This window comes from Papaver somniferum, unplaced genomic scaffold (assembly GCF_003573695.1).
Source record: "Papaver somniferum cultivar HN1 unplaced genomic scaffold, ASM357369v1 unplaced-scaffold_19, whole genome shotgun sequence".
Classification (NCBI taxonomy): domain Eukaryota; kingdom Viridiplantae; phylum Streptophyta; class Magnoliopsida; order Ranunculales; family Papaveraceae; genus Papaver; species Papaver somniferum.
The window spans coordinates 7,859,307-7,870,524 of NW_020628818.1; the positions used below are offsets into that span (position 1 = coordinate 7,859,307).

The 11,218-nt window shown below is 36.0% G+C and overlaps 2 protein-coding genes and 6 non-coding genes across 8 annotated transcripts; all 8 read left to right on the forward strand.

Annotated features, from left to right (window-relative positions):
* The first annotated feature begins 1,086 nt into the window (after positions 1–1,086).
* On the forward strand, positions 1,087–4,376 carry LOC113339044 (vacuolar protein sorting-associated protein 55 homolog). The gene is made up of 5 exons (XM_026584444.1): positions 1,087–1,246; positions 2,959–3,010; positions 3,178–3,217; positions 3,336–3,420; positions 4,045–4,376. Exons 2-5 carry the CDS (start codon positions 2,978–2,980, stop codon positions 4,226–4,228), a joined length of 342 nt encoding a protein of 113 aa, XP_026440229.1. The 5' UTR covers positions 1,087–1,246; positions 2,959–2,977; the 3' UTR covers positions 4,229–4,376.
* Positions 1,700–4,368, forward strand: LOC113339042 (tRNA-specific adenosine deaminase TAD2-like). Its single transcript, XM_026584443.1, has 5 exons — positions 1,700–2,568; positions 2,959–3,010; positions 3,178–3,217; positions 3,336–3,420; positions 4,045–4,368. The coding sequence occupies exons 1-2, from the start codon at positions 2,008–2,010 to the stop codon at positions 2,989–2,991; spliced, it is 594 nt and encodes a 197-aa protein (XP_026440228.1). The 5' UTR covers positions 1,700–2,007; the 3' UTR covers positions 2,992–3,010; positions 3,178–3,217; positions 3,336–3,420; positions 4,045–4,368.
* An 827-nt stretch (positions 4,377–5,203) lies between the features above and the next one.
* LOC113339142 lies at positions 5,204–5,316 on the forward strand. The gene has a single exon (XR_003354972.1). It is a non-coding gene; the product is annotated as a small nucleolar RNA Z266 (small nucleolar RNA).
* A 105-nt stretch (positions 5,317–5,421) lies between these two features.
* On the forward strand, positions 5,422–5,534 carry LOC113339141. Its single transcript, XR_003354971.1, has one exon. It is a non-coding gene; the product is annotated as a small nucleolar RNA Z266 (small nucleolar RNA).
* A 292-nt stretch (positions 5,535–5,826) lies between these two features.
* Positions 5,827–5,925, forward strand: LOC113339146. The gene has a single exon (XR_003354976.1). It is a non-coding gene; the product is annotated as a small nucleolar RNA snoR69Y (small nucleolar RNA).
* A 103-nt stretch (positions 5,926–6,028) lies between these two features.
* Positions 6,029–6,109, forward strand: LOC113339104. The gene has a single exon (XR_003354954.1). It is a non-coding gene; the product is annotated as a small nucleolar RNA SNOR75 (small nucleolar RNA).
* A 159-nt stretch (positions 6,110–6,268) lies between these two features.
* LOC113339139 lies at positions 6,269–6,381 on the forward strand. Its single transcript, XR_003354969.1, has one exon. It is a non-coding gene; the product is annotated as a small nucleolar RNA Z266 (small nucleolar RNA).
* A 446-nt stretch (positions 6,382–6,827) lies between these two features.
* LOC113339105 lies at positions 6,828–6,907 on the forward strand. The gene has a single exon (XR_003354955.1). It is a non-coding gene; the product is annotated as a small nucleolar RNA SNOR75 (small nucleolar RNA).
* The last annotated feature ends 4,311 nt before the right edge of the window (positions 6,908–11,218 follow it).

Sequence of the window (11,218 nt, forward strand, 5' to 3'; positions counted from 1 at the left end):
CTTCAAAATTACAAAATACGCCCAAGTTAGAAGAAGAGGGGCAAATTGTATGTACACCTTTCATCATCCTCCACGTGTACAGAAAAAGACACGTGGAAGGCATGCGAAGCGAGACATCAAAACATGATAGCAAGCATTTCATCAGAAGATCTGACGGTCAGGGACAGAGGACCACAGAGGTATGATGACTCAGACCAGATAATACCCCTTGGGTGTTAACGCACCCAATCCCGAGGAAGATCCCAGATCAACGGCCGAGAGGAAGTTTGGCTGACACAGATGTGACCAGACAAAGAGACATTTGTCTGACACGAGCAGGCATCCATCTACCCGCATTAAATACCAAAGAGATATACACGTGTCAATCAGCTCGTGGAAGAAGCGAGGATAACCCTTCGTGTTCAAGCTCAGGACGCGACATATACCGAAGATCTCTGCATAATAGGCACAAAGCACAAGAAGATAAGATTACAACGGCACTTCAGAGATGAATCGATATAATCATCCCATTACTTATACGATGTACGATTCTAGAATTAGAACGTATGCGAATATTGTTTGTGAACACTTGGATGGCCTCGTGATTTATGTGTTCACATTATCCATTCAATTTGTGGCAAAATAGCTTGCTAATAAAAAGTTTCCAGGATCTGATTAATGGCCATGCCTTGAAAATGTGCTATAACTAAAGTTATTATATAGTTGGACTTGATTCATGAGTTGATAAGAACATTCAAAATGAAGGATATCCAGTTTACGAATCATATTCCACCCAGTTCCTCTGCTCGCAAGCTTCCTCGCCTCCACCTGCCCACTCGCTGACTACAACGCCAATCTTTAACACCTCTGTCACCAACAACAAGACATTACTAGCCTGGTCTGTGTGCATGGGCCAAGTGGCAATAGGTACACAGCCATGCTTAAACTTTCCATGCAAGAATTCCAGCCGCAATGGCTCCAGTGATTGGAACCCAAGCTCTCTCGGCAGTTCTGTTGTCCGAACTAGATACTGATTGGAACCTCTCAGTTGAGTCTATTTTAGTCATAATATTTTCCTCTCACTCTCTAGTCTCTCTATATCCAATTCTTCTTTGCTACGCTGACAAAACTAAAGAGTCAAAAGAAACTATAAAACAGTACATTAGTTTCCTCTAAGCTTCCTTCCTCATCGTCTTCACTTCGGTTGTAAAATTTCTCTTCGGTTTCACGCAATCTAGAACAAGAAATATGGCTATGTCGGTCGAAGGTATGAATATTCTTCTTAAACCAATTAGTTTCTGTTTAGCAATTCGATTTGGCATCCTTTTGTAACCTCTAGTACTTGTTTCTGCGATTCATCAAAGTTAAGTTCGATTCTTTTGTAAGTAATCTGATCATCGATTGAGGAATCGGGGTCAAGGGGTTAATTTTGTTTTATTTAGAGTGTAGATCCTTTCGTATGATTGATTGTAGGATGAGAAATTGGACTACTGTTGAATTAGGGTTTTGGTTTTTAGGTGAAAATTTGTATTTCTTTTGTTGTTGGTGGAATTATATAGTAGCTCTTTGGGTTTTGAGACAAAACTAGGTCTTATACTCTTATTGTTCTTCGTGGGAGTTGTTAGTCCTTCATATTTGAAAGGAACTTCTAACTGGTTTATCTTTCTTTTGCCGGTTGGTGCTCATGGTGTGGTGAAATTGCTGGTTCTACAGTGTAAGTTGGAATATTTACGTTTCCTTTCTCATTATTTTCTTAGGCCTGCTTGGATTGGGGAAAGTTTGCATCGTGCAAACTAGGTAAAAAATTCTTTGTTTATGTAGGAAGTAGATTGATTTTATTCCCCTTCCCTTTTTGGGGGTAGAGTAGGGTTGAAGGACTGGAAAAAAAAACAGATTTCTTTCCCATATCTTCTGGTGGGATTTCAGCGTTTGTGTAAATCTGGTTTCGTGATATTGAGGAATTGAGAATTGCGAGGAAGGGGGTTCTCTATATTATCTAGTTTTATTTGAGTGAAAGGCAAAGAATAGATGGATCCAGTGGAGGGTGAGAACTCGTTAGCTACTTTTGCTTTTATGGAGCTTGCAATAGAGCAGGCAAAACTCGCATTGAACAGCCTAGAAGTGCCAGTTGGATGTGTCATCATTGAAGATGAAAAGGTTATTGCCTCGGGGAGAAACAGAACAAATGAGACACGAAATGCTACAAGGCATGCAGAGATGGAAGCCACCGATTATTTGCTTGAGCAGTGGCAAAAGGATGGACTTTCAAAAAAAGAAATTGGAATAAGATTTTCAAAGTGCGATCTATATGTTACATGTGAACCATGTATCATGTGTGCAGCAGCTATATCAATTCTTGGAATAAAAGCTGTATACTATGGTTGTCCTAACGATAAGTTCGGAGGCTGCGGATCAATCTTGTCATTACATTCTAGAAACACTGAGCACTTATCTAGTGGCGGTGCTTCGGAAATGAAAGGCTGCTTTACATGTAAAGGAGGAATAATGGCATCTGAAGCTGTTTCTCTTTTTCGGAGTTTCTATGATCAAGGAAATCCCAATGCACCGAAACCTCACAGGCCAGTTCAGGTACCTCAGTGATTTCACTTAGCTCTGGCGTTTAATCTTGATCGAATTTGTAATATGCCAACACCAAATACTTAAACTCTTTGCTAGCCCCTCTGATGCTGTCATTCCCAAGTCTCAGACAAACAGCAAAGTACATATTTCTCTCTCTCACACAGCAGTCTAACGAGGTTGGATTGTTTTGGCAAATAGAGAGTCAGTCGATTGGAAACTTGGACTTGAGAAAAAGTGCAAACTATGATCAAATCTTAACACTTGCTTTGTATCAAGTTATGGGACTTTTTCTGATTCGCATCATGCAAATTCTCCATTGATACCAAGCTGGGCCTGAGAATGAAAAATCTTCTTTTGATTTTGATAGATATCTTACCATGACAAGAATTAAACTTGCAGGCTTGCAGGGCTGGCTTTCATGTTCTCAGCTAGCATTTTATTGCAAATTCTGGTACACCTTAACTTTGTTTTTTTTAATCAAATATTGTCCTGATCTATTGTTCGCTGCATTTTATTGGTTGTAATGTTACTACTGTATTATCCAAACATAAGTATATGTAGAACAATTGTTGCTGTTGTGTTATCAGTGGTTAATAGACTCATTTAATTTATTGACAGGCCTGTGCAATATACAGCAACTGGTGGCCAATGTTGGCAGGTAACTGGAAGAAAACATTTAGATGGTTTTCATCTGTGTTTGAGTTGGAAAGGTTATGTTGCATTTGTATGATGGGATCATTGAGTCTTATGACGATGTGTTACTCTTTCCATTGTAGCTCTGATGTACGTAATGGTGCCTATGCCTTGTTTGTTTTTTGGTGGTGGATCCACTGCATTCTTAACCAGCCGTGATGGTGGAGGGTGAGTCTATCTTATTCTTCAAGCACTTCAATTGTTGCGGATGATGCAGTATTTTGTATATCTAATGGGATTTCTGGATTACCTTGGGGTATAAGAAAAAACATCATATTTCACACACGAACCACATTTGATTTTTACTTAATTCCAAAGTTGGACACATATTATGTTAGTTTCTTATTCCAAGAAATGTCTGTTACATTTGATTTTTACTTAATTCCAAAGTTGGACACATATTATGTTAGTTTCTTATTCCAAGAAATGTCTATTACGTAGGCTTCAAACCCATTTTCTGTGGTTTTTAAGACCGTAAAAATGGCAGGTTATAATAGGTGTAAGTTGGATCTATGTTCAGTATGGTTCATTGTAATTTGTTATACCAATCTGCTTACAAGAGCGTTAGAAGAGAATTTGAGTGTTCTTTTATGCTTTATTCACCATTAAGGCCAAGGGTATTGGGGCCTACACGGCGAGGAAATCATTCTCACCTGAGTAGCCCTTAGATCACTTTATGTAGCCTGCAAACCATGTTTTACTGATTAGGTTGATCATTAGATTTAACATGAAAACAGTTTCCTTCATTACTCGTGCACTACAACTTATGTGTTTTTTTTTTCTTTTATGCAGCTGGATGGATGCTGCAAAGTTCTTGACAGGAGCATCTGCAGTGGGAAGCATCGCCATTCCTGCAATCCTTAGGCATGCTGGTCTGATCGAAACAGGAGCTATGTTCATTGAGTTCACTTCTTTCTTCATTCTAGTTTGCACTATCATGTGTTTTCATCGTGCTAGTCTTGAAGATGAATGGTGATGGATTTATATTGGAAAATAGAACAAAACATAACAGAGTTATTATTGTATGATTTCTACCAGTGGATTCAAATGTAAAATTTAAGAAACAAAGATCACTTCACTAATCAAGAAAAACATCCAACTGCAGATCTTGACTTCCTTTTTTCCGTAACTTCTTCCCCTCGTGTTTTTGTAGTGGTTGTCTTATGGTAAACCCACTTATGGCTACTTCCTCCAAGTTTATCACCAACTTCCACATCCTTGAATTTCTCTCGACCATTTTATGGTCCTGCGTTGGTAGCTAAGTTTATCATGAAATTTGACACTTGTACGCCATTCTCCAAGGCATCTCAAGCCCTAAATGGATCTTTGGAAATATCGATTTTCGGTTCTGGACCTCTGATACACTTGAATGGCCTATCCTTATCCCAATTTCCAAGAGCAATGTAATTATCGATTTTATACAAGGTCATTTTGGTCCACGCATGTAAATATGTATCTATTTGTTCCCTTCTCATTATATAGGGTTTCATTATCATCAAAGTTTCCTTCGCTCTGATGCTCTCTAGGGTTAGTCTTATACTGCAAGTTTCTTGAGAGTCTTGTATCCGTCTTTCCTATAGTTAAATTTTGTTTTGAGTTTTTTTGTTTTGATTTAGTGTTTATGTTTTACAATAAGCGCAGCCCTTAAGATCGCCTTCCCAAGTTTTCAAACATGGAAGCGTTTTGAGTCATTGCTGCGCAACAGTAATCAAAGGAGTCTCTTAGGGTTTCCCTTGGAGTCTCTTCTCCCATTTTTAAAATATTTTAGAAGCTGCTTTTCCTACTGGTTTTTTGTATTCTCAGATGTTTAAATCACACTAATAAAGCGTCAATTTATTGATCTCCTTTATTCTTTGGATTTTTAATTTTCTGAGATGCATACCAGTAATCATCACTGTTTGGTTCACATTAGAACTGGGAGACATTTATCAAAGTTTTTTTAAAGAGTAGCTATAAAGAAGTATGATGATTCAATTAGATGTGTGAATGGAGAGACGGAGAAATCTCCTCTCCTTCATGAACTTACAATATTTATTTGGCAATAATTAATCTGACTCTTTTGCTACTTTAACTTAAATCTGTTTGGTTATAATTTTGTTTAAAGTAGAGATTTTGTGAAAACAATGTTGATGAATTTGTTTTGTTTGCTGTATTGTTTTGGTTGATTGTTGAAAGCAAGGATGAGGATTCAATTAGATGTGTTAAAGGAGAGATAGAGAAATCTTCTCTTCTTTATGAACTTAAAAAATTTATTTGGCAATAATTAGTCTGACTTGCTATTGTTACAACTCATGTCATGTCAATGGTGGTTCTTGTTTGCATATTTTGTTTTAAGTTAATTGTGTATGAATTGTATTCATATGTGTTTGTGGGATGAGATCTTAAACATGTGGGTGTTCCTAAACACTCGCGTGTTTAGGATCTCATCTCTTGAACGTGTTATTGCTACAATTCATGGCAATTGTTTCAATTTTTAGATTCTGGGTGATGAGAAAATGTGCTCTTACAGTGTAGTCAGTTGTTTTCTGTGAGTTTTCTGTGATCTTGTGTGGTGAGCTTTGGTTAAATGCTGTAGATTGCCATGATGATAATGTTTCTAATCCCAGCTCTATGAGACATTCCTTTGTGGAAAGTCAGGGATCATATTAGTTTAAACATTTTCTGAGCCTAAAGATTCACTATCGAGTTTCTTAGTGTTTATGCAAAATAAATTCTTTCTTAGTGTAACTTGTATTTGCTTTGAAGCTTATCTTAAAATATGAATGAAAATTGGGTTTCTCAATGATGTCAAAAAGATGACGAGACTGATATATCCATTCTTAACCTTGATGTTAATTGAGGCATTTGTCTGAGAGGAACCCAGAAGATTTCAAAACCTGATTTTTGGTGATTAATATGTCATCTGCTTGCTATGTCATTTGTATGAGTTAATCTATTTGCCAAGGGCATGCTATTGTTAAAAAGCAAAACTGCTATATGAGTTTGTTTTGTTTGCTGTATTGTTTTTATTGATTGTTGAAAGCAAGGATGAGGATTCAATTAGATGTGTTAAAGGAGAGGCAGAGAAATCTTTTCTTCTTTATGAACTTAAATTTTTTATTTGGCAATAATTAGTCTGACTTGCTATTGTTTCAACTTATGTCATGTTAATGGTATTTTTGTTTGCATATTTTGTTTTGTTTTTGTAAATTGTGTATGAATTGTACCCATATGTTTTTGTTTGATAAGATTTTAAACATGTGGGTGCCTAAACACTCATGTCTCTGGAATCTTAGTGTTATTGGTACAAATCATGTCAATTATTTCAATTTTTAGTTTCTGGGTGCTTAGAATCTTAGTGATTTATGAATTTTTATCATCGAGCAGATGTAGTCTTACAGTGTATTAGATGGTGCGGTCGGTTGTCTTCAGTGATCATGTTTGGTAGTTTTGGTTTCGTGGTAAGTTGTGGATCATATTAGTTTGAGCCTAAAAATTCTCTATTGAGTTACATAGTGTAAGTGTTCATGCAAAATAAATTCGCGCAGTAACTTGTTTTTGGTTTGAAGCATATAAATATGAATGAAATTTGGGTTTCTCTATGATGTCAATAGATGATGAGACTGATATATCCATTCTTAACCTTGATGATAATTGAGGCATTTGTCTGAGAGGAACCCTAAAGATTTTAAAACCTGATTTTGGTGATTAATGTCATCTGCTTGCTATGTTGATTGTATGGGTTAAAAACAAAAGCAAAACTGCCAAACATGCAAGCTAGATTTAACTACATGGGTGATTATTGGAAAGCGTTTGCAATGGTATTTGGCTTTACATGGGTGATTATTGGAAAGCGATTGGTTGCCTAATAGGAGGAATTTTTAATATCTTGTCCTTGTTTTTGTTTCTGTTAGTGCCTGCCTGGGTTTTGACTAGGTTGGAAAGCCTTTGGTGGCCTAATATTCTGCAGTGTAACACAGAGTTCATGATAATGCCCAAATTGTGCAACCTGACTAAGTTGTATCCCTAAGTAAAAATTGTACTGCAATCTGAATCTATTGCCTATAACCTATATGTTTGATAGTTACATGTAGTAATTGTAGTGTAACAGAATTTATATGTCCCAAATTATGCAACTTAAGTTGTATCCTTGTGTAAAAATTGCACTATTATTACTTGGTAAAGTCCTCGCATTAGTGTCTTGATGTTAGAGAGAGCTGTTGGTGGATTATAGCTATTCATTCATAACATTCAAGCAGCTGATGAAACTTGGTAAAACTTGGTAAAATCGAGAGAGCTGTTGGTGGATTATAGCTATTCATTCATAACATTCAAGCAGCTGATGAAACTTGGTAACTTGGTAAAATCCTTGAATCTATTGATGTTAGTCTGAATCTAGTGCGGAAGTCGAGAAACTTGTAATTGTTTTTTCAAGATTAACATTCAAGCAGCTAATGAAACTTGGTAAAATCCTTGAATCTATTGATGTTAGTTTGAATCTATTGATGTTAGGCTTTTTTATTTCGTCTCATGCTTCAAAAAAAGAAAGATTGTGTTCAAATAACTGGTTGAGCTCAGTATGGAAGCGGGGGGCCCTTGGCCACAAATTTGTTATAGTTTTTCTTTTCTTTTTTTTTTGAATCTTGAATATTGGGTTTCATAACACTAAACCCAAGAAAAGTGGCTAATTTATCTGACGTCTTAATGTTAGAGGATGTAAACCTAAGAAAAATAGCTAATTTATGTAATCTCTTCTTAAGCCTTATTCCCACCTTTTCATTCTAAGTTGTAAATAGGAAAGATTTCCTTGCCTCTTTTGCAAATTTATCTGCTACTTGATTCCCACTTCTTGTTATTAACTTGAACCCAAAAAACCATTACATTCCTTCAAAATATTCAAAGCACCATTACATTTAAGGGTGCACACGGTACGGTTCGGCTCGGTTCTTGCACCCTTCGGTACCAAAAAAATGGACCGGTCCCGGTACCGAGTACCTCGGTTCCGGTTCCATTTTGGACCGGCCGGTTCCGGTCGGTACCGGTACCGGTTCCGGTTCCATTTCAGGGGGGGGGGAAAAACAGAAACCTACTGCCCTGTTTTTTATTTTTTTACCTATTTTTCAATATCTCAAAGCAACAACTAATAAGTAGCAATATTAATAGCAAACCAAACAAACAATGTCTTGAAAATCTTAAAAAAGAAGTAGCAGTAGTCACAGACACACACTAAGTCTTGAAAATGAGAAAATCTGATAAAAGAACAACTAGCAGTCTAGCAGTGTTGTAGTAGCCTTGAATATTGATCTTCTAATCCATGTCAGCAACACTTGTGGTGTCATCATTGTTGATAGGACCAAGTAACGCTGCAAAAAAAAAATAATAGCAGTTAGTAACCATTAGACTATATCTATTACTGCCAAACAGAAGTAATAATGTAATATGTTACCTTCTTCAATTTCAACATCATCATCTGGTATGTAATCAGATAGAAGATCAAGTTGTATTGGCTTCCTTAGCCAGCTTTGTGTGCAAAGCAATGCCTCAACTGTCCTTGTAGATAAAGAGCTTCTACAAGGACTTAAGACTCGCTTTCCTGTGCTAAAAGCAGACTCAGAGGCAACAGAAGACACATGAATGGCTAATATGTCCTTAGCCATATGTCCAAGTATCTTATACTTTGTACTGTTGGTCTTCCACCAACCCAATAAGTCAAACTCCTCCTCATCATCTTCTCCTTCACCTTGTTCATACTCGTCAATGTAATATTTATCCAACTCTGTTTTTCCCTCATCATCATTTGGGCCTTTCTTGAACCTCTTACTCCTTGACATCAACTCTTTCATACGACTTGGCCCTGTCACTGGTTTACTTACCACTGCTTTGGCTTGTCCCTGGATAGAACTACTTGACTCCTCATGAACTTCATAAGCATAAGTGTTTCATTGTTTTGCAGACTTGGAGAAAAGATTGGAGAGTTAACTACAGTTCAGACTCTCTTTATTCAGGCCAAGTTATCACCTATGCGCAACAACATACACTAATCAACATGTATAATTTGAATGTATCCAAGTCAGTTGCACTTTTCAGTTAAAATAAGCCTGAAAATGTTTCTGCAAATTAACTGTCTATCGGATCTCAATGCTGACTATTAAGATCCGAATTTCAACAAAAATGGAAAGTTATACAGTATTACCTGGATGAAGAAAATGGATACAATTGCTTAGTCAAACTCCAAATCTCTAAGATAATCAAATGCATATAAGACTATATTATCCAAAGTGAGCCCAGTAGATCAATATTACCTCATCACATCTATTGCATTCTATACAAAAGTACAAAAAAAATTAACAATACTTAAGAATGCAAAATTCGCAAACATGCAACAATAAACACAAAGTTCAATAGATCCTTGTTACAATTCCAGTGGAATTAGAATTATAATAGACAACACATTTCCAGAATTACATGTAATAAGTAATGGAGTTACCTGTTTTTTCATTTCTCATTTGGGTGGTTGTACAAACATGTATGGTTCACCTTGAAGTAGAGTGAGGAAGACATAAATGACTCCAATGGGCATACATAGTACATTAGTGGGTTATAGAGAAATTGAAATTTTTGGACATAGTTTGCAGCAATGGAAAAATACCTAGGAAAATATTTAACTTAAGTAGTTTAGTTATCAAACAGTATAAATATGTAATGTTAATTCGCAGAGGACCTACTTCTCCAAAATCGTTATTTGTTCTTAAACAAAGAAATAGCTAATTCAAATAAAAAACATAAAAGAATCCAAGTAAAAAAAATTGCCTTCAGATGGATGCTCAAATCCCGAATCAACAATTTCTCTAAGAAGCTCCAGCTTTAATAGAAAATCTCTGAATCCAGAACTGTGTATCCAACATACCCCCTGCACCATCCAAAACATTCATATTAGTCTCAAACTTTAGGGTTTAAATTTAACACACTACAAGAGTTCGAAAATAAAAACAAAATCAATCTCAAATACAAATTTTCGAAAATAAATCTCAAAATCAATCTCATATATGAATATAGTACTATCACTATTTTTGGTCTCGGGGCTCACAATTTTGTCTTGAATCTTGAGTACATCTTATTGCGTTAATTTTTGGTTTTGGTAAGATGATATTCTTGCAAGTTGCAACGAACCAATCTGATTAAACTTGGCATAATGAAAGCACTAGGAAATTTTGTAAGACTTTTACTCTCTGCATGCTATGGGTTGAACAGCAGCTGCCAAAGCTGATTCACCAGCTTATAGACGGAAAGAAGAACAGGCTATGCTACTCTTGCAACCTTTATCAAAGCTTTATACTTGGAACCTGTCACACCAAGTAGGCATCTCAAAAACTCAACAGCAAAGCCTTATATTATAAGCTTCTGCTATGTGAATCATACAGAAACAGAAATCCTTGTTACTTCTCAAAACTAAACATGGGTAATTGAAACAAACCCACTCTATAAAACTGATTGATCTTCATCACTTACATTTCCATTTGATTATTAATTAAGATTTGCACAGAAATAAACCCACTTCAGATGCTCAAAACAGTCATCATCAGCTTCAATAAAATCATTCTTAATAACTCTTCAATTTGATTTTTAATAAAGACTTACACTAATAATACTGATCTAATCTACCTTTTCTTTCTCCCATTTATAATCATCCCAAACCCTAGATTTCACTCCAATGATTCACACCTCAATCGTCACCAGAATCGCAAGACCCATCTAGCTAAACCAAGACGCAATCTAAAAACCTAACTAAACAAATTTAGGTTAGTTAAAAAGATTATGATTCAACAAAAAATACCACAGATTCGTCCTCTCAGTAATTAAAAAACATTTTAAAATAGCCTTTAAGCCGCTACTCGCTAGAGAAAACAACAATCCGTTAATCTCAATCACAGATTCAGTGATTCACAGACATGCATACAAAAATTAAAATCAAAAAATTAAAAATTGC

Coding starts and splice junctions, on each gene's coding strand:
- LOC113339044 (XM_026584444.1), top strand. CDS start 2,978: ATGTTCTCAGCTAGCATTTTATTGCAAATTCTG. Junction 3,218..3,335: donor CTGGTGGCCAATGTTGGCAG/GTAACTGGAAGA, acceptor TTTCCATTGTAG/CTCTGATGTACGTAATGGTG. Junction 3,421..4,044: donor ACCAGCCGTGATGGTGGAGG/GTGAGTCTATCT, acceptor TCTTTTATGCAG/CTGGATGGATGCTGCAAAGT.
- LOC113339042 (XM_026584443.1), top strand. CDS start 2,008: ATGGATCCAGTGGAGGGTGAGAACTCGTTAGCTACTTTTGCTTTTATG. Junction 2,569..2,958: donor AACCTCACAGGCCAGTTCAG/GTACCTCAGTGA, acceptor TTAAACTTGCAG/GCTTGCAGGGCTGGCTTTCA.